Below are 23,960 nucleotides of genomic sequence, written 5' to 3'. Positions count from 1 at the left end.
AATTTGGCCTATGTGAGCAGAGGGCTCTCCAGGGTATTTGGGTAAGAGGGAAGCAGGACAAAACAAGAGTCAGACAAAGCCCAAAGAAGCAGCTGGCAGCACAAGCCAGGAGCAAGCCTAGAGCGCTTGGGGGTGGGGGGTGGGGGCTGTGTCTGGGGCTGTGAGCAAGGACACTGCCTCCTGTTGTTTGGTGCCGCCGGTGTTTGGGGGAACAGGACTTTGTACAGTCCATGTAAATACACAGGATTATACCAAAGGGCCCAGACTCCGTCGTCCAGGCTCCTCCCAGCTAGAACCACTCCCAGGGCCCTGGGCTTTGACCAGCCACTCAGGTCAAAAGTGGTAGCAGCCACGTTGTCAAGAACCCAGACCACCCACAGCCCAGGGGCCTCTGGAGAGATGTGTCTGGAGCATCCGTGGCCCAGAGGACTCCAGGGAGATGTGTCCGGAGCACCTGTGGCCCAGAGGACTCCAGGGAGATGTGTCCGGAGCACCCGCAGCCCAGGGGACTCTGGGGAGACATGTCCAGAGAACACGTGGCCTGGGAGACATGTCCAAGCACTTGGGGCTGGGGCAGGCTGGGGTGCTGGCTCCAACGTGTAAGGCAGCCAGACTGTGGGGGCACTTAGAGATCCAGGGCTGGGAACAGTGACCTGGCTCAGCCCAGACCCAGGGGGCTTGGCAGCAGGGTCCCCTCACAATGGCCAGGTGTCCATTCAGAGGAGGGGCAGAGGGAAGGACAGGCTGTGACAAGCCCTATCCTCTCCCTCCACCCCCCTGCACGTGGGGTCACTCAGGATCCCTACAAGATTTTCTGCAAGAGTCGGGGGGTTAGCCCCGTTCAGATGGCTGGAGCCAGGGAAATGGAGCAGGGTCTGGGAGGAGGAGTGGGAGCAGGACCAAGGGGAAATAGTTGGCAAAGGGGGAGCAGAAGGGGAAGAGGGAGCATGGGAGGGGGGCAGGTCGGGGGGAGGGATGCTGGGGGTAGAACCTGGGGGAAAGGGCACAATCTGGCATGAGGGACAGAGGTAGAGGACAGGGTTGTGAGAGGTACGGGGGGCAGGGCCTATGGGCATCGACTCACACAGAATTTTCAGGTGGTTGCCTAACAACTGGGATGCCCCACGGACCTAGCCCAGACCAATCCATGTGGGGCGGGTAGGAGCTTTAACCTGAGAGACCCCCCCTCCCAATTCCCGTGGCCCCAAGCTCTGGTGCAGGCTGCTGGGAGGCTGGGAGGAGAAGTCGGTTTCTAGGGGGGAAGCTGCCCTTGGTGGCACATTTCCCCCGTGGCAGGATGAATGGGCCGCTCTGGCCCAGGCTGGTTCCGAGCCGTTAACCCCCCTTCTCCTGCAGGGTCCGGCATCACCATGGCTGCCCCATGCCTCCAAGTGCGGATCATCTTCTGGTGAGCGGCAGAGATACCTCCACGGGTACCCCCTACCCAGCACTGTCCCCCAGGGCCCCCTCCCCCAGCACCGCCCCCATGGGCACACCTCGTACAACTCCACCCTCCATGGGCACCCCTCACCCAGCTACACCCGCCATGGGCACACCCATACAGCTCCACCCCTGTGGGCACCCCCTCACCCAGCACCACCCCCATGGGCACCCCTCACCCAGCATTGCCCCCCAGCACTCCTCACCCAGCACCGTCCCCATGGGCACTCCTCACCCAGCATTGCCCCCCCCAGGGCACCCCTCATCCAGTTACACCTCCCATGGGCAACCCTCACCCAGCACTGCCGCCATGAACACACCCTATACAACTCCACCCTCCATGGGCACCCTTCACCCAGCTACACCCCCATGGACACCCCTCACCCAGCACTGCCCCCATTGGCACTCCTCACCCTGCACCACCCTCATGGGCACACCCCATACAACTCCACTCTCCATGGGTACCCCTCACCCAACTACACCCCCCATGGGTACTCCTCACCCAGCACTGCCCCCATGGGCACACCTCATACAGCTCCACCCCCATGGGCACCCCTCACTCAGCACCACCCCCATGGGCACTGCTCACCCAGTTACACCTCCCACGGGCACCCCTCAGCCAGCACTGCCCCCATGGGCACACCCCACACATTTCCACCCCCATGGGCATCCCTCACCCAGCACCGCTCCCCATGGGCACCCCCTACCCAGCACTGCCCCCTGGCACCCTCCATGGGCACCTCCTACCCAGCACTGCCCCCCTAAGGGCACAGCCCACCCTAGGCACTGGGTCCCTGCCTCAGCCTCCCTTCTCACCCCCACAATTCTGACACCCCTGACACTGGGCCTCTGTCCAAACCCCAGCCTTCCAGCCCACACTGGTTCCCTTTCAGCATGGGGCTGCTCCACACTGATGTTGGGCTCTGTTTGCCTTGTAGTGGCAGCTGAGGATACAGAAGCCGGGTGAGTAAAGAGACCTCCCCCCACATGTGTCCCCCACCCTCCTGTGAGAGACACAGCCTATGTGGCCCTCATTCCACCTGTGTGCCCTCCCAATGCCCCCATGTGCCCCTGGCTTTTGCTGGGCCTTCACACCTTCATATGTGGGGGATGGTTCCCAGCCCTTCCCCCTAGGGATCCGCCCCCAGGGTCCCTCCTGCAGAGGGAGCTGGGCCCAATGGCTGATGGTGTCTCCCCTTCTGAGGAGTGGCGTGCCCTGGGTGATGCCAAAGGGCAGGGCGCAGGGGGATTTGTGGGCCTAATAGGCTCCCTGGGGCTGGGGAAAGGGGAGCAGTGGTGGGGCCCTCCCCCACTCCAAGTCACTGACCTTCCCCCCATCTCTCCTTCTGCTCCCCCTAGTTCCTGCAGCTGCAGGAGTTCCTAGAGAAACGCTTCCCAAAGCAGCTGGAGATTGTGAGTGACTGGGGTGAGGCTGGGGCTTGGGGACCAGGTGCAGGAGGGGCAGAGGGCCTGGGTTAGGCGGGACAGGGAATCTGGGTTGAGAGCTGCTCCAGCACCAGCAGGGCAGGGTTAGAGCAAGGCGCCCCACTCCACTCACCTGAGCCCCCAAGGGCATCCCCAAGATTTGTGTGGGGATCTCATGCCCCAGGCTCCTCAAAGTTTCATCCCCACTCCAGGACAGCTCTCCTTGGGGCCCACTGCCCTGCTGTTCAGTCCCCACGCTTCCCCCATCTGCTCACCACACACTCGCTGTCTCCCCAGACAGGGGAAATGGCCCCCGGCTCTGGGGCCTTCGAGGTTCTTCTCCCTGACAGCGGGGAGGTCCTGCACTCCAAGATTGTGAGTACCCAGCAGGCACTGTGTGTTGGTACCTCCTGGCTGGGGAATCTGTGGGGCTGGGGGCACATCCCCGGCTCTGGGGGGCTCTCTGTGGGGGGCACATGCTCGGCTTTGAGGGCTCTGTGCTGGGGGCACATCCTTAACTGGGGGAGGCTGGACAGGGGCACTGTGCGGGGGGTCACATCCTCGGCTTTGAAGGGGTTGGGCAGGAGCACTGTGCTGGGGGCACATCCCCAGCTCTGGAGGTACTGGGGGACACTGTGATGGGGGCACATCCCTGACTCTGGGGGTGCTTGGGGGCACTGTGCAGGGGGCACATCCTTGGCTTTGGGGGGCACATCCTCAGCACTGGGAGTGCTGGGGGGCACTGTGATAGGGGCACATCCCTGACTCTGGGGGTGTTTGGGGGCACTGTGTTGGGGGCACATCCCTGTTTTGGGAGGCGGAGTGGGGGACACATCCCCAGCTTTAGGGGGAACTGGGCAGAAGGGCAGGGGTATCACGGGTAGCACAGACTGACCCATCCCCTGGTCCCATAGAACGGTGATGGCTATGTGGACAGTAACGCCAAGGTGCAGCGCATCTGTGAAGGCATCAGCAAGGTCCTGAAACAGTAACGAGCAGGGATTGGGTAAGAGAACCCTGGCTGAGGGGTAGTTGGAGGCGTTAGGAGCCCAGTGGGCTAGGGGGTCACGTCCCAGCCCAGGTGGGGTCTGCGCTCTGTGGGAGGTTGAGGGATATGCTGCAGCCCATGTGGGGTCGCAGGACACGCCCCAGGCTGTGTGGGGTCAGGGGATGAACATGCCAGGAGCTGACACTGCCCCATCTCCCCTCTCTCCACGCAGGGCGCTGTGCTTTCCAGGGCAGCACATGACGGGATCAGCTGAAAGGGAGTCACAGCCCAGGCCAGTCCCTGATCTCCCCCTGGTGCTCCAACCCCTGTGACTGTCACCAAGCAATAAAGAACAACATCTTGGCAGGCAACTCTGTACCCTTTATTTGCAGTGCTCTAAAAGGGGAAGTCCCACGTCAGCCCCGTCCTGTGGCATATCCTGTCCTGAGTCCTGTGGGGAGCCGCATCCTGTGCCACGGCCTGTCCTGAGTGCTGAGTCCAGGGGCAGCCCTGTCCCGCAGCATGGCACTTGGTGAGTCCTGGAGGCAGCCCCGTCCCGCAGCACGGCAGGTTCCAAATCCCCATAGTGCTGCTGATCCTTGGAGGCCGGTTTCTGCTCCCCATTTAATGTTCAGTCTTCAGGGCTGCCAACACCCCACTGCTCCCCCACATGCCCCTGGCTTCTCCCTCCGGGAAACTCACATGGGCCTGGGGCAGGCAAAGAGCAGTGGCATGGCAAGGGGGTGGGGGCGCTGGCACAGTTCTCAACACCCAACCTGCCTGAGGAGTGGGGGCAGCAGACGCTGCTCATGGGGAGTTGCTGCCATGGCCCCCGCTCGCTCCAGGATGTGCCGCTTTTAAGTGCTAGTTCAGAGGTGGCTCCCATGGCTCACACCATGGTCTCGTACTCCAGGATCACCGTGGGGCTGGGGGATGGGAGTGACGGGTGCCTCTTCCTGGGGGCCTCACCATGCCCCATGCAGCCATCACCCGCACCTGCTGCCATGCAGCATGGTCTCTGAAGTGCACCGAACTCGGGCTGCACCGTGGCTGTGTGGATCCCATGCTCCCAGAACACCTGCTGGATCCTCCTGGCCACAGCCCCGTAGGAGGCAGTGTCCAGGCACCCGACATGGGCTGTGGCCACCAGGTTGTAGGCACTGTCCAGCTGCCAGACATGGAGCTCACGCAGGGCTGCCACCCCCTCCGTGCCCCTCAGATGCAACTCAAGTCGCCAAAGGTCCAGATGGTCGGGCACAGCCTGCAGCAGCACCAGGGCAGAGCCCCACAGGGATGGGGCAGCCAAAAGGATCAAGGCCAGCACCATAACCACACAAAGCCCAGGGTCCAGGTACAGCAGCCAGCAGGTCCCCAGCTCTGCCAGGGCTGGTGCAGGGCTGCCTAGGGGCCGGCATGGTGTCCCAATGCTGGGGGGCAGGCAGGCCACTTGCTCCGCGCATGCGGGCCACAACAGGTGGAAGGCAAGTGAATATAGCAGCACAGTGGCAGGGCCCAAGGAGGCAGACAGGAGGCGAAGGCAGAGAGCCAACCGGGCACCAGACTCCTCTGCAGGCAAGCACCCGTCCTCTAGCCAGGGCTGCCTGTTCCCCAGCAGGTCTGTGCAGGGGGGAAGGAAGAGGTGTGAAAAGGGTGTGGGGGCAGCATTTCATGCTACAGCTTGGGGGCAAAGGGCAGGGATCTCAGGGCAAGGTGGGGGCGGGGAAGGAGCAAAGACTTAGGGAGTCATAGGGCAGGCTCAGTTCTTACTTAAGCAAACTCCCCCACCCAAAGCTGAAAGAGTGGCCCAGTACCCCTTCCCCCCACACCCATCCCCAAACATCTCACCCCCCGCTGACACAGCAGGCCTGGCCTGGTACCAACCCCCAGCTCAGCCCTCCCCTTTAGCTGAGAGACAGGCCTGGCCCGGTACAGCCCCCAACCTTGCCAGGACTCACCTTGTGTCTCCTGGGCAGATCTGCCTGTAGCTGCACCCTCTCTGCTGGTGCTGGCACTGCTGCTGTGGTGACTTTTCGCCCGAGAGGGATGGTGCTGCCCATCCAGCCTCACCCCAGCCAGATGGATGAGGAGCCCAGCAGCCCCGACTCCCACCAGTGCCAGGGGCCGCTCTGTCACCTGGGGGTGCCCTGCCCGGTGCAATGCTCTGGGCAGCAGGGCCAGGCACAGTGCTGTCAGGAACACACCACACACCAGGGTCCCTGCCACTCGGGCCCGCACCCATCCAAAGGTGTTCCTGCAATCAGGGTGTGCGCCGCAGGTCAGCTGGCCGTCTAGCAGAGCCACCCCCAGCGCTAGCACCATCCCCAGTGTCTGGAGTGAGCAGGAGAGAGCCAGCAGCGAGCCTGTGACCCGGCTGGCCACCACCTCTGCCAAGAACAGGCCGATGGCAAGACAGAGCTGGGCGGTTAGCCAGCCCTGGTGCCCCCACAGCCCTGGCCCTGCCAGCCAGCCCTGGTGCTCCATCTGCATCGGCAGCCTGGGCAGCCCCATCCCTACCCCAGCAGTGCCCGCCCCCATATGGGCTCTTGTCCCTGTCTAGCCTCTGGACTCCTGTCCCTACCCCAACCCACTCCCCTGGCAGCCTCGTCCCTACCCCTGTCCCAGCAGCCTTCTCCCTATCTGCGCTCTGGGCTCCTGTCCCTGCCCCTGCTGCTCTGCACTTGTCGCCAAGAGTTTGCACTCGGAGTGGCCAGTGCACACAGTCCCGTTGTCCTTGGGGGTTCCTTAAAGGGGCAGCACCCGCTCCCTCCCGCTGTGGCTGCCTGCCCAGCCCACCACCAGCTGGCAAACACAGCACACAGGCTGCTCTCAGTCTCACAGCCCTCGACTCAGCAGGAAGACATCCCCTCTTCTCTCTGCAAGCTGGGGTGGGAGCAAGCAGGTGCCCCCATTCCTGGGGTTCACATGGGGCAGCTCAGACATGGGAATCCCAAGGGCCTCTGTACTGGGGAAACTGGGAATCCCAGCTCCACCCAGGGGTCAGCACTGCAGAAAACTGGGAATCCCAGCTCCAACCAGGGGGTCTGTACTGGGGAAAACTGGGAATCCCAGCACCAGCAGAGGCTTCATAGATTCCAAGTCCAGAAATGATCAATCACTATGATCATCTAGTCTGACTTCCTGTATAATGCAGGCCTTCCCTGCATTAATTCCTGATTGAACTAGAGGAGATGTGTTAGAAAAATATCCTATCTAGAATTAAAAATTGTCAGTGATGGAGAATCCACCAGGACCCTTGGTAAATTGTTCCAATGGTTAATTACCCTCACTGTCAAAACATTACGCCTTATTTTCAGTCTGAATGTGTCTAGCTTCAATTTCCAGCCATTGGATCATGTGCTACCTTTCTCTTGTAGATCAAAGAGCCCGTTATTAAATATTTATTCCCCATGTAGGTACTTACAGACTATTATCAAGTCACACTTTAACCTTCTCTTTGTTAAACTAAATAGATTGTGCTCTTTGAATCTACCACGAGAAGGCATGTTTTCTAATTCTTTAATCATTCTCATTGCTCATATCTGAATCCTCTCCAATTTATCAACATAATTCTTGAATTGTGGGCACCAGAATGGGGGACAGTATTCCAGCAGCAGTCACACCAGTGCTAAATACAGAAATCTTCCGTACCCCTAGTTGCGATGTCTGTTTATGCATTCCAGGATTGGATTAGCCTTTTGGGCCACAGAGTTGCCTGTGGACTCATGTTCAGCTGATTATCCACCACAACCCCCAAATCTTTTTCAGAATCACTGCTTCCCAGGATAGAGTCCCCCATTGTTTGTATGGCCTACTTTCTTTATTCCTAGCTCTATACCTTTACATTTAGTTATATTAAAACATATATTCTTTGCTTGCACCCAGCTTACCAAGAGATCCAGACTTGGTCTGAATCAGTGACCTGTCCTCTTCATTACTTACCACTCCCCCAATTTTTGTGTCATCTGCAAACTTTATCAGTGACGATTTTATGTTTCTTCCATGTAATTAATAAAGAAGTTCAATGGCATAGGGCCCAGAACCGATCTTTGGGGGACCCACTGGAAACACACGTGCTTGATGATGCTTCCTTGTTTACAGTTACATTTTGAGACCTATCAGTTAGCCAGTTTTTAAATCCATTTAATGTGGGACATGTTAATTTTATATCGGTCTAGTTTTTTAATCAAAATGTTGGGCAGTACCAAGTCAAACACCTTACAGAAGTCTGTGTATATTACATCAACACTATTACCTTTATCAACCAAACTTGTAATGTCATCAAAAAAGATATCAAGTTAGTTTGCCAAGATCTATTTTCCATAAAACCATGCTGATTTGCGTTACATTACCCTCCTTTAATTCTTAAATGAGCTCTGAATCAACTGCTCTGTTATCTTGCCTGGGATCAATGTCAGGCTGACAGGACTATAATTACCCAGGTCATCCCGTTTACCCTTTCAAAAAATGGCCCAATGTTAGCTTGTGCCAGTCTTCCAGAACTTCCCCGATGCTCCAGGACTTATTGAAAATCAACAGTAACAGTCCAGAAAGCTTGTCAGCCAGCTCTTTACGAACTTTTGGATGCAAGACATCTGGACCTGCTGATTTTAAAATGTCCCACTTCAGTCGTTGCCATTTAATCTCCTCCAGAGATACTAGCTGAATGGAAAGAGATGAGTGGAATGGTTATCATTACCATATGATGAGACTATATCCTATGTTTTTCTCCCAAGTACAAAACAGAAATATTGATGTAATGCTTCTGCCTTTTCTGCATTATTATTGATTGTTCCATCTAGTAATGGACCAATACCATTGTCAGGATTCTATTTGTGCCTAATATATTTTTAAAACTCCTTCTTATTGTCCTTAACTCTGCTGGCCATAGATTTCTCCTTGTTTCTATTTGCTTCCCTTATCAATTTTCTGCAATGCCTAACTTCCAATATGTATTCATTACTATCAACGTCCCCTTTTTTCCATGTGTTTCTCTCTCTCTCTTTAATCTCTGCCCTCTCTTCCCCTCTAAACCAGGTCAGTTTTTTAACCATCATAGTCTTCTTCCTCAGTTGTCAGATGGAAGCTTTTTGTGCATGAGTAAGGTGTTCTTAAATGGTTTTAACTGGGGTAACTGGTAATCCCAGCTCCACCCAAGGGAGTCTGTACTGGGGCAACTGGGAATCCCAGCCCCATTGCGGGGGGGCTCTGTACTAGGGTATCCCTGTGACACAGTGGGATATGTCTACATCAAACTGTGAAGCCCGTTTTGTATGATGTAACCCTGATGAAGCTGAACCTATTTAAATGCCTCCAGCCAGCCTCCCTGCCCAGCCCAAGGGCATGGCAGCTTGCCAAAGGGCCAGCACAGAGAATCCCCCAGGACTCAGAGTCTGCAGCTGTCCTGATCAAATGATTCTTGAGCTACCCACTTGGACCTCATCTGAACAGGTACCTGGCTGGGGGAGGGTATGGGAGCTGTCCAGCCAACCACCCAGCCAAAGAAGGAAGAGAGCCGGGTGCTACACTGAGTGGGCGGCAGCCATTGCCACATGGAAGCAGGAGAGCAAGGACAGAAGGAAGCTGAACAGCCTGACACACCAGCAGAGGCCTTGGATGCACAGGATGGGGGAGATCCAGCAGGGTAGGGGGTTTGGACTTTTGTTATTTTCCAGAGATCCGTTACTCTTGAGCGCTTTTGAAGAGTAAAGTGATTGTGGTTCAGAGCTGCCTTTGCTAACTCTGTGTTCCCTGCCTTCCTGCCGTATTGTCCCTCAAGGGGTTAAACTAGAAGCCCAGAGCACCCACAGTCAGGGGGATGTGTGTGTAAGTGACTAGGGGTTCAGGAGGTCTGGGGCATCAGTTCTGGGGGCGAGGGCAGCTGGACTGCGGAGCCCCATGGAGTCCATGCCTGGAAGGGCAATCAAGAAACCCAGGGCTGGGAACAATGACCTGGCTTGACCCAGACTCAGCTCCACCTGGGTCCCTTCACAACAGACAGGACATAGATCACACGCTGCCAGGTTCATAGTGTAATTGACAGAGGTTTGCCTGGGTGTGGCTCAGCCCAGCCGGGCTCTGCAGGATTGGCCTCTTAGGGCGAAGGCTCAGCTGGGCCTGGTGCCTCCTTGGTGCCAGGTGGCTCCTCATCCCCAGTGTCAATGTCATAGTGGGGTGGGGCCTGCCTGTGCCCAGTGCGGTGAGCATACTCCACCACCCGGACATGCCCGTCGGGCCCTACCAGCTGCCGGTAGCGGGGGCAGCCCACAGCGTAGAACAGCTGCTCTTTGATCCTGCGGCCCCACTCTAGCCCACGGCCTGGGGGCTCTGCTGGACCCAGCTCCTGCTCCACCAGTGAGCGGAACAGCTGCTGGTACTGGTCCAGGGACAGGCCATGGATCCGGAGTGGCTGAACAGCCTGGGCCTTTGCCCTCCTCCTCACCCTGAGGGGCTGGTGGCTGCAGAAGATGCTGGCTGTTGTGGGTCCGGGGAGCATAGAGGCCCAGGGTCCCTGCGAGAAAGGGCAGAGCTAGAGTGACGGGCCAAACCAGGACTCAGAGCTGCTCTCCCCACCCCCCCAGCAATCCCTGTTGCTGCCTTGTACCAGACCTGCTGGCTGGGGGTCTGGGGCCCTCTACTTCAGATAAGTCAGCCATACAATAATGACCATGCTGCACCCTCTAGAGGCTCCCCTTCATCTGAGCGTCTCAGCACTTTATACCGAATAATTCACTAACCCCACCAGGAAGGAATCATGGGGAGCACTGAGATGGAGATGCCTCTGGTGAGAGGCAGGGGCTGTTTGTAAATGGATCCCTCACCTGGCACTGAGATGCAGCCACTTCTGGGGTGGTGCACAAGGGCTCTTTATACAGGGAACCCTCGCCAATGCTGAGATGCAGGTGCCTCTTGGGTGGTGTTCAGGGACCGTTTATACACAGATCCCCTGGTAGGGTTAGATAAGATGCCTTGTTCATTCTTGTAGGATCTCTAAGGATCACCAATGTGCATGCGGGTCCTGGCCTGGGCTGTGGCTCTGAGCCAGTCCCCCAGATCCCTGGCCCTCAATTGTTACCCACCTGTACCAGCATTGCTGTCCCGCCACTCACCTGACTAGCTTTGTAGCCTGGGCCCTGGTGTGTTTGCCGTCTCCTTCTGACTGAGGCCGGCCCCACTCTCTCCAAGCTGGGTGCTCTTCGCATGCAGCCCTCAGCACCTGGCCAGCTGCAGTAGTTGTGCTCCAGTGCAACGATATTCCCAGATGCCCAAGGGGCTGGAGGGATGCTGAGAGCTGGCCATGCCGGGTAGAGCAAGGCTGGGCCTGGCCCATGAGGCATGAGGCCTGGGTGTGATTCTGCTTCTGGGGGCTGCTGCAAGGGAAGAATAGACAGACAGATGAGGGGGCGAAAGGGGCTACCGTGCTCAATATGACAATATCTGACATTTCGCTCGTGAGATCCCAACATGCTCTGCAGGCAGTGAATATACAGAGACTGATGCCCCTGCTACTGAGATGCAGTTGCTGCTGGGGTGGGGGCATGGCAGCTGTTTACACAAGGATCCCTCATCCAGCACTGAGATACAGCTGACTCTGGGGTGAGGTATGGGGGCTGTTTATACAGGGATCTCTTGCCCAGAACTAAGATGCAGCCCCTTCTGGGGTGGGGCACAGGGGCTATTTACACAGGGATCCCTCATCCAGTGGGGAGATGCAGCTGCCTCTGGGGTGGAGCAAGATGAAGCAGCCATTTGACATATGCACAACAGACCCCTCCCATCCACTGCCTCTCACCATCCTGACCAGCCCAGGTGCCTCCAGCCCCACACTGGTGCTGGGCCAGGAATGTCAAGGTTCTGCCCATGTGTGCAGGTTCCGGATGCAGGGCATCACCGAGGAAACATTTGTGGCCTCGGCTGGGATGTTCCAACCTGAGCGGTGTCATGCTGGGTTAGAGAGATGTCTCTCACTGCCCCATCTCACGCCACATGTGCCCTCAAAGCAAACTCATCTCTTTTTCCACCTGCCCCGTAGACCAAGAGGGGAGCGAAAAGACTCCACCCCTCACCCAAGACCCCACCCCCCAGGTTAAGATCAGGCCCCTTGCCTTAGCTCCCATCTCCCCGGGTAAGATCAGGCTGCCACCCCCACATCTGTCTTGGAATAACAACAGCTGGGCCCCCTGAAATATCTCCTTTGCTCTGCATTTCCCTGACTGGGGGCCCCCTTACTGGGCTGGGTGTGGGGTGGATTTAGGGCACCAAAGGAGATAACGAGGAATCTACGGGGGAGCTGAGTTTGTAGAGATATCCCAGGTTGTAGCACAGCGTCCATTCACTGCTGGGGCCCTGGGCAATGTGCATCCCACAGGGACTGGAGATGGGATGCAGACTATGGGCTGCAGCACAGTCTCCTCAGCAGCACATGGCCCCGGGCACACAATGGGCTTGTCGTCATCGTGATTGGGGAGATTGACCAGAACAGCTATTCCAGAGTAAAAGCAGCTGCCTGGGAAACTGCTCCAGAATAGCCCTTGTGCTTTGAATTCATACCCTACCTTAGTCCAGAATAACTTCACCATGCAGACAAGCTCTAAAAGAGTCAAAAGCTTTGGGATGGGCATGGGGGTTATCACTCCTCTCCTCTGGTACCAGGGGGCTTGCTACCACAAGAGAAGAAGGATGGTCTGTTGGTCAGGGCACTAGTCTGAAACTTGGGAGACCTGGGTTCACTTCCCGACTCTGCCACAGACTTCCTGTGTGATCTTGGGCAAGTCACTTAGTCTTTCTGTGCCTCGGTTTCTGCTCTGTTCAATGGGGATAATAGCCTGGCTCTACTTCCCTGGGGTGTGTGAGGATAAATGCAGTAAAGGCTGTGAGGCAGCCAGATGCTATGGTGATGGGGACCAGATTATGCTGGCATAGGCTCAGTGATATAGACAGAACCTGGGACCTGACAGCTCCTGTGGTGGGGAGGCTGGGATAAGATCCACTGGATGAGGGGGAAAAGGGGTCACTCTAGAGAGGGCATGTCTGGATGTTTCTCTCTGTCCTGGTAAAGCTTATGCTCAGATAAATTTGTCAGACTCTAAGGTGCCACAAGTCCTCCTGTTCTTTTTGCGAATACAGACTAACACAGCTGCTACTCTGAAACCTGTCTGGAGTGTGGCTCACGCAGCTATTAATGGGTTGGTTCTCACGTTGGATGTGGGGAAACTGAGGCAGCAAGTGGGGACGTGACTCACCCGAGTGACCCAGTGAATCACTGGCAGAGCTAGGGATGTAACTCAGACATCCTGATCCCTCCCTACTCTAACCACTAACCCCCACGCCGCTCCGGGTCTCTGCCCCTTTAAGGACGAGCGCGCAACGGCGCCGTTTGCTCCTGGACGGCTTCCGTCTGCCGCCCTCACATGACCAAACACAGCGGCCGCGCGGGTCTCGCTGCTTCCGGTGCGGAGCCTCTGATAGTCGGACCCGGTGAGTCCCCGGGACACCTCCCCCCTCCCCGGCCGGGACCTGTCCCCCTCAAAATCCCCTAGCCTGGCCCCCGCGAGGGGAGACTCCGTGGGGAGATACGGGGGCTTGTGGGGGGCTCCGCAGGGGGATGCGGGGGGAGATATGGGGGCTTGTGAGGGGGCTCCGCAGGGGGATGCGGGGGGAGATACGGGGGCTTGTGGGGGGGCTCCGCAGGGGGATGCGGGGGGAGATACGGGGGCTTGTGAGGGGGCTCCGCAGGGGGATGCGGGGGGAGATACGGGGGCTTGTGGGGGGCTCTGCAGGGGAATGCGGGGGGAGGTACGGGGGCTTGTGGGGGGGCTCCGCAGGGGGATGCGGGGGGAGATACGGGGGCTTGTGGGGGGGTTCCGCAGGGGGATGCGGGGGGAGATATGGGGGCTTGTGGGGGGCTCTGCAGGGGGATGCGGGGGGAGGTACGGGGGCTTGTGGGAGGTGTGGGGGGCTCTGCCTGGGGGTTGGGGTTGTAAAGAAGGGATGGGGCGGAGTCTCCACCTGAGGTGGTGCCACCAGACATGCAGAGTTGGGGGGCGGAGGAGGGTGGACCCCGGTGCCAGGGCCTGAACGTAGCTGTGAGCTGGGCACATCCAGTCCTTGGTTGCAGGCTCTAATTCTAAGGGGCCCTTTAACGCAGTGGGTAGAGGAGGGCTAAATGGCATCACACCCCATTCTCTCTGGCTCCTGGACAGCTCCTCGGGGACAATGCTCTGGACCTGGGCACAGCCTGAGTGGCCCCTTCGCCCTTGTCTGCCCTGGGTTTTGCCCCCCGGCCTAGCTGTAACCCCCTTGTATGATGCTGCTTAGTCCTGGGGTGAATCCCACCACAGCAGCATAAATCATGTGAGCACAAGGGGTCTTTGGGATCTAGCAGGAGCTGGGAGCCAGGACGCCTGGGTTCTATTCCTGGCATTGGGAGAGGTGTGGGGTCCAGGCCCAAGGAACCTCTCAGGTAGTGCCACATATTACATCCTGTTCTCCAGCTGTCCTACTCTGTCCTTTAGCAGCCACCGATCCTTTTGGAGCTTCCCGGTAACACATCTCCCTCTCTTCCGTTTGCAGAGAGGTAGCTCGGTCCAGAGCAGCAGCACATCATGGAGTGCACAGCACTGGAGAGTCTCATCGAGATGGGCTTCTCCCAGAACAGAGCGTATGTGTGCCCCCACCTCCATTCCCTCATTCCCCTCCCAACCGTCCACAGGCTGCCTTAGCTGCCACTGCATCTTGACCTGGTCAGGGTGCTCCCTACCAGTGACTGGGGGTCATGGCCTATGGCTGTAGAACGGCAGCACAAAGGGATCAGGTGCAATGTGGGAATGCTTTTGAGGGGAAGGAAAAATCTAGTGCTGAGAGCAGGATTCCTGGATTCTATCCCCAGTTCTGGGACGAGAGTGGGGTCTAGTGGGTTAGAAGATGAGGACTGGGAGTACTGTCCCTTTGCCTCAATTTCCCCATCAGCAGAGCAGGGATAATGCCTCTGCCCTGTCATCCCGTGTGTCGTGTCGTCGTCCCCCTTCCCTGCCTGGGTTCTTCAGACTAAACAAGGAATGCTTATTAAAACGCTTCCCTGGGACTGGGCAGGAGACTGGCTATGTCACATGTCAGAGACTCTGTGTACTGATGCCTGTGTTGCTGAATCAAAGCAGGGGCTGGGGCCAGCTTGATGTTCTTTAACTTGAATTCACAACCCCAGCAGCTTGGGCACTCCTGAACAGCACTGGGGGACCAGCCAGTGAGCACAGTCAGCGAGTGCAAACAGCACTGTCTGTTTGAAATCAAATCTGCTACATGTGTCAAAGCTGGATGCAGGGGCTGGCAGCGTCAGTTCCCTAGCAATAGCCCAACTGAAGCAGAACCAGGGTCCTTCTAGCCCTGGCTCCCAGGGTGTTTCGGAGGATTCCTAGAGGCTGTTATAGAGGATAAGGCCAGAAGGGACCATTAGATCATCTAGTCTGCCCTGCAGTGTAGTACAGGCCAGAGAATGTCTCCCAGTTCCCCCGGCATTGAGCCTGATCACTTGTGTTTCACTAAAACATCTTCCAGAAAGGCAGCCAGCCTGGACTAGAGATGGAGAATCCACCCCTGCTCTGTGGAGCTTGTTCCAATGGTCAGTCACTCTCCCTGGGAAAAAAAACATGCATTGTTTTTCATTGGAATGTGTCTGGCACCAGCTTCCAGCTGTTGGTTCTTGTTCTCCCTGTCTCTGTTACATTAAAGAGCCCTTTAGTGCCTGCTATTTTCTCCTGCTACGTATATACTAGTCAGGTCACCTCTATCTTCTTTTTAGATGAACTAAACAGACTGGGCTCTTTCAGTCTCTCACCATCAGGTGTTTTCTTCAGCACTCAAATTGTTTTTTGAGGCTCTTCTTCTCACCCTCTTCAATGGCTCAATACCCAATTTCAAAGGTAGCACCCAGATCTCGGTGCAGGATTCCAGTCTTGATTTCACCAAGGCCATAAGCAGAAGTGAAATCACCTCCCTGCTCTTGGGTAGGCCTTCCTAGGCAGTAGGATGGTCTTGAGGGGCCAGTGCTGTGGTGGTGGTGGTGTGGGGAAGGGAGCTATTTGTGCCTCTGCACCCACAGAAGTAAGCAGCTGGAGGACAACGTGTCCCATGAAGGCCTCACCTTAGCCTCCAATATCTAATGATTGGCTCAGCCCTGAAGCAGACAGTATTTCAGTCCTTCCAGAGCATCCACTAGCATGAATTATCATCACTCCAGTTATCCAGCCTAGCACATGGCCCCTCTGTGCTTCCTGCTGAGTCCCCCTCATCCCTGGCTCGCAGATTGATGTTACGCTGGTGGCTGTGGTATCTATTCCAGGTTGGGGTAATGTTCTGTCAATTGGCCAGAGACGGGGAGACCCAGGTTTGTTCTCAGGGCCTGGACAGTGGCGGTTTGGGTCACCCCATTGAGCTACCCATCTGTCTTTGCTCTGTGATGCGTTTCATGGGAACGATGCTGCTGTGGAGGTGGGGCAGTGATAGAGCTGTTCAGCTTCTGGGTGGAACTCAGCCACGGCTGTCTGTTTCTTTCAGGGAGAAGGCGCTGGCGCTGACAGGGAACCAAGGCATCGAGCAGGCCATGGACTGGTGGGTTGGAGACCCCCCTCCTCCTAGATCTGTCTGCATTTCCATCCTTGTGACTCTGCCTTCTCCCTGCTGATGCTTGTTCTCTCTTCCCCCCTCAAAAGGCTCATGGAGCATGAGAATGACCCTGACGTGGATGAGCCATACGTGCCTCCCCAGGGCCATGTTTTGGGCACGGAGGAGCCCCCCGAGGGAAGCACCCCCGAGCCCGTGGAAGCCAGAGCAGGTTTGAACAACCCTGGGGAGTTGACTGTGCTGGGGGGAGAGGAGTCAAGCTGCCCACCCTCGCTTGTGGGACCCTAGGTTGAGCTGTGGCCCATACACACCAGGATCTTGCCTGCTTCTTGGCTGTTCCTTCCTTGAGCGACCCCCTCCACCCTCATTGGGATCCCACTGACTCAGGGGGTGGGCTTTGCCTGCAGGAGGGGCGGGTTGGGAGCCCTGCTGCGGTCCAGGCTCACACCTAGGGTATGTGGCATGTCTGCCTCCTCGCTTGCGCCGTGCCCCCCCAACCGTGTGGGGTAGACCCTGGAGTGACGGGGGCCCTGAAGGAGCCTGGTCCCACCCTGATGCCCCGGTGCTTTGCTCATTACCTGTGTGGGCAGCAGGGGGTTCTGGCCTCTGAGCAGAGGATAATGGAGGCTTTTCCCTACAGATCGTGTGGAGGAGGGCTCGGCGGAGGGAGATGACAAGCACCCCCTGACTGAGGAGGAGAAGAGGGAACAGACCAAGCGGTAGGAAGGCCCCCCAGCCCCCGCTTTCGTGGCTGGCAGGGAGAGGCCTGTCCCCCTGGGATGCCAGTTGCATGCATGCTGGGAAGCGTAGCTTAAGGAGGATTTGGTCCCTGTGGATTGTGGGCCCTGTGGGGAGCGGGGGCAGTGGAAGGTGGTGCCCACTCCTGTTCCTCCTGCAGGATGATGGAGCTGATCGCGCAGAAGCAGCGGGAGAGGGAGGAACGGGAGAAGCGGGAGACTATTGAGCGGGAGAAGCAGCGGCGCAAGCAGGGCCAGGAGCTTTCCATGATCCGCCAGAAGCTGCAGGAGGACGAGATGAAGAAGATGGCAGAGGAGAGACGCAGGGAGAAGATGGAGGAGAAGCTGGCCAAGTGAGAGCCCGGGGAGAGTGGGATGGGGATGCGTGGGAAGTAGGTGCATGGGTGGAGGGAGGGGTGGGCAGTGGGATGGGGTGCACTGGGGGAAGATGTGGGGAAAGGGAAGGAGTGGATGTAGGCGTGGAACTTGCCCTTGCTGTGACGTTGCAGCAGAAACACCCTCCACCATGCTGCCACCTCTAACTGGGTCTGTTCTCCTTGCAGGCAGCGGGTGCGTGAGAAGATCGAGCGGGACAAAGCAGAGCGAGTCAAGAAGGTGGGTGAGCAGCAGGGGCTGGGTGGGATCTAGGCCCCCCATGGTGGCTCCTGCCACTGCTGTCCCTTAAGCTGGGGGGGAGGTATGTGTTGTGGAAGGAGGCTGTGGGGGGAAGGGTTGATGAGGGGGTGGGGCTGTGGTGGGTCCCATTCACCACATGAGATCCCATGCCCAGTGCCCTATATGGAGGGAGGGAGATGCCCTGGGCATGGCTTTCTCCTGTGCCTGTTGGGTATGGGTGTGTGTGGGATGGGCTGTGTGAGTGCTAGGGAGTGGGGTCCTTGAGGCAGCCTGGTGAAACCAGCTTGGGGCTGGAAGGGGAACCCACTCACGTCTTGGTGCCTGTCCCACTCTGTGTACCTTTCCCATCCAGTTTGGAGGTGGCAGCAGCTCCCAGGCCCCAGCCGAGCCAGCCCAGGAGATACTGGTGCCCTCGTCCCCCAGCCAGGAACCGCCCACGAAGAGAGAGTATGACCAGTGCCGAATACAGGTACCCGGAGGAAGATGGCCCCACAAACTTTTGTGCTTCATCCATCTGTTGCTTACACACATACCAGTCTACCCCACATCGTCCCCTGCTGTGGGTTCCTGGGTGGGCACAGGCACCAGGCCTTGTTGGAAAGAGGGGTGGGGGTCCCAGGCAGTCACTGGGATATTGGCCTGATCTGGCTTGCTGCTGCAGCTCTGGAGGAAGCCCCCTATCTCTGGGGTCACACCCAGAGGTGCAAGTCAAGGAGAACAGAGGAAGCTCTCCTCTTAAAGCAGGGGGACTGGCCCGCCCAGCATGCTGCCCTGCTGTGGCATGGGGCCTGCACTTATCCGCTCTTGCCCTCTATCCAGGTGAGACTGCTGGACGGGACGTCGCTCATGCAGACCTTCAAGGCCAAGGAGCAGCTGGCAGCTGTGCGGCTGTATATAGAGCTGAACCGCAAGGATGGTGGGGAGCCCTTCCACCTCCTCACCAGCTTCCCTCGCCGTATCTTCACGGACGAGGACATGGAGAAGCCCTTGCAGGAGCTGGGTGAGCCTCTGGGGGAGGGGCAGGCGAAGCGACTGGCTTCAGTGTACGGTTAACAGCAGAGCTGGGGAATAGAACCAGGAGTTCTGGCTCCCAGCTGCCCTGCTCTGACCCACTAGATCCCACTCCCATCCCAGAGCTGGGGAACAGAACCAGGAGTCCTGACTCCCAGGCCCCGCTACTCTAACCACTAGGCAACAGCGTGGAGTCCTTTGAGAACAGATCTGGGCTGGGGACTCAGGACTGCAGGACCATCCAGCTGTTCCTTCGGGGTTCCCATCAGAGAAGGGAGGGCGTGGGGTGGTGCTGGGGATGCCCGAGCTGTAAGCAGAGAACCCACTACAAGAGCCAGCTCTGGCCCTGTTGCCCTCACCTGGGCAGGGTAGGCTGCGGCCCTGCAGGTGCTCCGCACAGAGGAAGCTGCGTCAGTTGCTGGCACCAGCCACCACGGGGTCCTGGGAGGGGGAGATGCAAACCACAGAGCACCCAGGGCCCTTCCAGCTCAGACTCCCCTGCTGAAATCACTCCCGCTCTCAGGGATCCAACCTGCCCAGCCCCAGCGACATGAATGGACACTGCTCCCCCCACAACCCATATGCACCTGGTTCCTGGCTTCAGCCTGTCTCCTGCCCCCACAGGTTTGGTGCCTTCGGCCGTTCTCATAGTGGCCAAGAAGTGTAACAGCTGAAGGATGCCTTGGCTCATGCGTGCTGTGACAGGAACTCCCTCCCCACCCTGGCCCTGGATTCCTGTGGTTCCCTCTGCCACCCGCACACCGTGGTTCTGCCCCTCCCCCTGCCCGACTGAGCCCAGAGAAGTGACTGACCATTTCGCCTCTCCAGGACTGGAACCCAGCAGAGCGGCTGCGGGGGGCTTTGTGTCCAGCTTCCCTGGGGGAGTGCCACAGCGCGAGCCCCAGCACCAGGGACACTAATAAACATCATCTGTTCTGCTGCTGCCGCCGCTGCCATCCATTATTCCCCCATGCTGCTGTTGGTGGGCTGATGGGAAGGAGGCCCCAGCTGAGCTAAGGGGAGCAGCCAGCAGGATGGGCACTGAGCAGACCCCCACCAGCTGAGAGGGGGCCCCACTATAAATTCATAGTCCAAGGGTCATAGATTCGTTGTGCCAGATGCTGCACAGATAATGCCGCTATCGCTCCCCGCAGCAAAGACGGGGACCCCATCATCACACCGGGTGCTGCACAGATGTCCCGCAGCCAAGAGTGGGGTCTGTCATGGCAGGTGCTGCATAGACAGAGGCTGGGAGGGAAAACTGGGAAAGTCAGAGGGGAAAGGCCTGACTCTGCCAGGGTAGGGAAGATACCCTACCCTAGGCAGTCTGTGGGGGAGAGACTCCTCTGCTCTCTCTACCCCTACACTGTGATCTTGTCCTACTCCACGTGCTCAATGGGGGCACTATGGGGAGGGAATAGTGCAAAGAAAAGTCCAAGCTCTGCAGGAGGTGCTCTCCCCTTACTCTTGGTGCTGGCCCCCATGAAGCATTAGTGTGTGGGGTACCGCAGGGAGTGGGGCAGGACTGGGAGGGTGAGAGGCACTTGCTGTGCTGGACCATACCATCCTCCAGGTGAGATGTGACACCCAGGCCTGGCCCATGGTCAGTAAAGAGCCTGAGGTGCAACCCTGTGGTTTGAATGGGCTTCTCCTGCTCTGGTGCACAGTGCTGTGTGCGCCCCTCAGTGGGGGCAGTATTGCCACCAACAGGGAGGGAGCTGCGTGGGTGAGGAGATGGAAAACAGCTGTGTCTAGGCAGGTCCAGCTCCCACCCACCCCTGAGCCTGAGGGAATGAATGTGCGGGCTCTAGCGTGGAATTAGTGGGCAGTGGGAGGAGCCAGGCTGCTGCTGATACCCCTGCAGGAGGCTTTGCCCCACTGGCCTGAACTTGAAATGGGGTTTCAAAGCTGCTGCTGAAGGTGATAATTTAACAGAGGGCAAGTGAGAAGGGGCCTGTGTCCCAGGACTCTCCCCAAGCTGTCAGGGCTGGGAAGCCCATTCCAAGGCTCCTTGTTCCCTGAAGGAGCAGCAGCCCATGGGGCACTCTGGGCCTGGAGCTCCAGCTTGCCCTCTCTGAGCAGCTTGAGTTATGGGGGCCCTTTTGGAGCACATGTTCTTGCAGCTGGGCTGGGGCAAGCCTCCGTAATCCAAACCCTGCACAAAGGGAATGACTGTGCCAGCTTCCCTGCAAAGAGCCTGGCTGGGAATGTGGGAGGGGGCAGGAAGCAGCGAGCAGCCCAGTTCTTGCTGGGGGTGCTGGGCTGAGGATGCAATCAGTAGTTAGAGCAGTAGATGCTGCTCCCAGGCTGGACCCCTTACTCTCTACATCCCTTCTTCCCTCCCCAGTTTGCTGGCTCACTGCCACTGCCTGAGGTAGTGTGCTGGGTCAGCCATAAAACCCAGCAGGCCCTTTGCTTTAAGCACTAGATGCTGCATGCTCTCAGTGTTGGGGACAGAATTTGACCTTCTGTCCATTATCTGTTGTTAGCACCTTCCCAGCCACGCTGCTCAGCAGCTGCCGAATCCCAAACTCTTCTAGTACAACTGGGGACAGAAAGCCCACGCAGCCCCGGCTGGGCCCTGCATCTGTTTGGATTAGCAACAGGCCACTGTGCTCAGTTGGTCTGACCTGACCCCCAGGCCCTCGAACATCCCTGAGCACATTCCTGTTTGAACTAGAGGGGATTTGAGAAAAGCACCCCATCAGATTTAATGAGGAGAATGCCCGCTTTGGAGCTTGTGTGGGCTGAGTTCCCATAAAAGCTGCCTGGCTGCCACCCTCCCATCCTCCTCTGAAATTCCCCTAGACAGGGAGAATTTGGGGACATCCTCCCCCCCCCCCACTGTCCTCCATTTTCCCTCCTATACCAATAGCTCTGTGTGCCCCCATTATTTCCATCTGATAGAAATCATTCAGGCTGTCACCATTACGCTATTGGATGAGCAGAGATGGGGTATTATATGAGAAGCATTAAGAGGTAGGGGCTTCATGTGTCCCCCTTTTTGGTTTTCTGGCCTTTGATGCCTACAGTACCCCCTGAAATTTTGGAATTGACCAGATGTGGCATTTAAAAGTGATCATGTTCCACACACAAATGTTATCAAGTTGAGCCTAAGGCCTTTGCAAACTTGGCCAAAAATTCCACTGATGGAGAATCCACCCCAGACCTGGATAACTTGTTCCAACGGTTAATGACTCTCCTGTGGAATCTGCATTTTAGTTCCAGTCTGAATTTGTCTAGTTTCAACTTCCAGCTTGTGGATCTTGTTAGATCTTTGCCTGCTAGATTGAAAAGTCCTCTATGAAATTTTCATTCCCCATGTCAGTACTTCTAGATTGACTAAGTCACCTCCTGACCTCTTTGCTAAACTGAAAAGATTGAGCTCAGTGAGTCTGTCACTCCAAGGCAGGCTTTCTAATCCTTTAATCATTCTTGTGGTTCTTCTCCAAACCATCTTCCAGCTTATTCACTGCTTCCTAGCATAGACTGAAATGCAATTCCTCCCCCACCAGTTCTGTGAGTCCAGGCCCCCCTGGGGCCAATTCCTTGTTGGACAAGTCACAGGACATCCTTTTGTGCAAATTTTTCTCCCCAAAAGCTGCCTTCCCCCATCCCAGGTTACCATAAATAGAGAAGTGAGGGAACAACAGGCAAACTGGTTTCAGCTGAGCTCTGAAAAGGACACATTGTGCAGAAAGAGACCTGTTCTAGAGAAGCAGACTGATGGGTGGAAGAGCAGAGACTAGCTGGAGCCAAGGGGGGTTCAAAGCAGCAGGAGGTTAAATTAGAACTGGATGTTGGAATGAACAGGGTGAGTCAAGACGTGGGGAGAAATACTGTCATAGCTCATCCCATAAGCAGGAGTTAGTCTGGGGGATTGCACCAGCGGGACAGTCTGGGGAGCTGCCATGGCATAAGGCAAGCAGAGAGGGAAGGGCTGCAGGCAGCTGGAGCTCAGCGGAGAGGAAGATGAGGATCATAGTAAAGGGGGAGTTGGAGTGGGTCTCTTCTCTCTCAGGTACCACTGGGAGGCTACCATAGTAAGAAAAAGCAAACAGTTTTCTCTTGGATTCATGTTATTGTCCCAAATGCACATTTTTTGACTTGGCCAGTGCAGCAGCTGCACCTTGTCCTGCCTTGTTTGTTCTACTTCTTCTGTTTCCCAACTGGATCAGCTAGGATGACTACACCCCAGCAGGCGAGACCTGAAGGGGAGAAAGGAGAGAAACATCAGGGGGTGACTGCATAGGACTGACTCTCCCCTTAAGGGCATGACCCCCAGAAACTTAACGGGGGTGGTCAACATGTAGGTTACAGTTTCCCTGGAGGTGGGGACTTGCTAGGTCACGAGCCCATACGCTCCTTAAAGCCAGCATAGAAGTAGGAGTAGTGGGAGCCATGGAAATTATCCTAACCCCTCTAGGACACTTGCCCCGACCTCAATGACCCCCAGTCCCAGAGAGATGAGGTAACACCACTGACTCCTCCCCACTCCAGCGGCTGGAATGCCCCAATGAGGGTGATGTGGGTGGCTGGTCCCATGTAGCTGGTGTGACCCTTGAACCCTGGCCTTAGGGTGACCTCTAACCCCCTGGGTGGCCTCAAGGTCAATAACGTCACAGGTCCCTGACCTCCAATACGACCTGTGACCCCAGTACTCTCTGACGTGGGGAACGGTTCACATGGGGATGGGGTCACGCTCTGCCCACCCCTGACCCCGCCGTGACCCCTGACACGCACTTACTGACTGCGAAGGAGAGCTGGAAAATGTTCCACGGGGAGGGGGCGATGCCCCGGCTTATAACCCTGCGCGGGCCTAGATAGACCCAGTACCCGGCCCCAATCAGCGCCGAGCCGGACAGGATGCGGCAGCTCCAACAGCTCCCGAACAGCGGCTTGGGGGGAGGCGCGGCCGCCTTGCTCTCCTCCAGGGCCTTAGACATGGCGGCGGGGACAGAAGCAGCGGAAAGAAGCCGATTCCGAAGATGGCGGCGCCCATTGGGGGAACCGGAAATATGGGTGCCAGAAAGTCGTCAGCAAGGAACCCGGCAGTAGAGACTTTTGTAACACAGCGGAACCTAGCCACCGGAAGTACTGACCCAGCC

The 23,960-nt window shown here is 57.3% G+C and overlaps 4 protein-coding genes and 1 long non-coding RNA gene across 6 annotated transcripts; 2 read left to right on the top strand and 3 right to left on the bottom strand.

Moving 5' to 3' along the window:
* Nucleotides 1-2,613: 2,613 nt before the first annotated feature.
* LOC122466658 lies at nucleotides 2,614-4,216 on the top strand. Of its 2 annotated transcripts, XR_006292360.1 has the most exons (4): nucleotides 2,614-2,853; nucleotides 3,163-3,240; nucleotides 3,780-3,871; nucleotides 4,086-4,216. It is a non-coding gene; the product is annotated as an uncharacterized LOC122466658 (long non-coding RNA). The 2 variants fall into 2 exon arrangements; XR_006292359.1 differs by lacking the exon at nucleotides 2,614-2,853 and having other exon boundaries at nucleotides 3,088-3,240.
* Nucleotides 4,217-6,612, bottom strand: LOC122466654 (zinc transporter 1-like). Its single transcript, XM_043551897.1, has 2 exons — nucleotides 5,809-6,612; nucleotides 4,217-5,470 (listed from the first exon to the last, which is right to left on the bottom strand). Exons 1-2 carry the CDS (start codon nucleotides 6,386-6,388, stop codon nucleotides 4,743-4,745), a joined length of 1,308 nt encoding a protein of 435 aa, XP_043407832.1. The 5' UTR covers nucleotides 6,389-6,612; the 3' UTR covers nucleotides 4,217-4,742.
* Nucleotides 6,613-9,634: 3,022 nt separating this feature from the next.
* LOC122466657 lies at nucleotides 9,635-11,323 on the bottom strand. The gene is made up of 2 exons (XM_043551899.1): nucleotides 10,960-11,323; nucleotides 9,635-10,361 (listed from the first exon to the last, which is right to left on the bottom strand). The coding sequence occupies exons 1-2, from the start codon at nucleotides 11,314-11,316 to the stop codon at nucleotides 9,945-9,947; spliced, it is 774 nt and encodes a 257-aa protein (XP_043407834.1). The 5' UTR covers nucleotides 11,317-11,323; the 3' UTR covers nucleotides 9,635-9,944.
* A 1,857-nt stretch (nucleotides 11,324-13,180) lies between these two features.
* On the top strand, nucleotides 13,181-19,795 carry UBXN1 (UBX domain protein 1). The gene is made up of 10 exons (XM_037905347.2): nucleotides 13,181-13,327; nucleotides 14,423-14,510; nucleotides 16,403-16,456; nucleotides 16,558-16,679; nucleotides 17,109-17,187; nucleotides 17,367-17,558; nucleotides 17,769-17,820; nucleotides 18,194-18,310; nucleotides 18,661-18,841; nucleotides 19,477-19,795. Exons 2-10 carry the CDS (start codon nucleotides 14,455-14,457, stop codon nucleotides 19,524-19,526), a joined length of 903 nt encoding a protein of 300 aa, XP_037761275.1. The 5' UTR covers nucleotides 13,181-13,327; nucleotides 14,423-14,454; the 3' UTR covers nucleotides 19,527-19,795.
* Nucleotides 19,796-22,254: 2,459 nt separating this feature from the next.
* DMAC1 (distal membrane arm assembly component 1) lies at nucleotides 22,255-23,798 on the bottom strand. The gene is made up of 2 exons (XM_007056878.4): nucleotides 23,600-23,798; nucleotides 22,255-23,060 (listed from the first exon to the last, which is right to left on the bottom strand). Exons 1-2 carry the CDS (start codon nucleotides 23,796-23,798, stop codon nucleotides 23,002-23,004), a joined length of 258 nt encoding a protein of 85 aa, XP_007056940.2. The 3' UTR covers nucleotides 22,255-23,001.
* Between the last annotated feature and the right edge of the window lie 162 nt (nucleotides 23,799-23,960).

The sequence above is a fragment of the Chelonia mydas genome, chromosome 7, assembly GCF_015237465.2.
Source record: "Chelonia mydas isolate rCheMyd1 chromosome 7, rCheMyd1.pri.v2, whole genome shotgun sequence".
Classification (NCBI taxonomy): Eukaryota; Metazoa; Chordata; order Testudines; family Cheloniidae; genus Chelonia; species Chelonia mydas.
This window is presented reverse-complemented; position numbering and strand designations above follow the sequence as displayed.

Coding starts and splice junctions, on each gene's coding strand:
- LOC122466654 (XM_043551897.1), bottom strand. CDS start 6,388: ATGGGGGCGGGCACTGCTGGGGTAGGGATGGGGCTGCCCAGGCTGCCG. Junction 5,471..5,808: donor ATCTGCCCAGGAGACACAAG/GTGAGTCCTGGC, acceptor CCCCCTGCACAG/ACCTGCTGGGGAACAGGCAG.
- LOC122466657 (XM_043551899.1), bottom strand. CDS start 11,316: ATGTTGGGATCTCACGAGCGAAATGTCAGATATTGTCATATTGAGCAC. Junction 10,362..10,959: donor CAGGCTACAAAGCTAGTCAG/GTGAGTGGCGGG, acceptor CCTTTCTCGCAG/GGACCCTGGGCCTCTATGCT.
- UBXN1 (XM_037905347.2), top strand. CDS start 14,455: ATGGAGTGCACAGCACTGGAGAGTCTCATCGAGATGGGCTTCTCCCAG. Junction 17,188..17,366: donor AAGAGGGAACAGACCAAGCG/GTAGGAAGGCCC, acceptor TTCCTCCTGCAG/GATGATGGAGCTGATCGCGC. Junction 18,311..18,660: donor ATGACCAGTGCCGAATACAG/GTACCCGGAGGA, acceptor CCCTCTATCCAG/GTGAGACTGCTGGACGGGAC.
- DMAC1 (XM_007056878.4), bottom strand. CDS start 23,798: ATGTCTAAGGCCCTGGAGGAGAGCAAGGCGGCCGCGCCTCCCCCCAAG. Junction 23,061..23,599: donor CCAGCTCTCCTTCGCAGTCA/GTAAGTGCGTGT, acceptor TCTCCCCTTCAG/GTCTCGCCTGCTGGGGTGTA.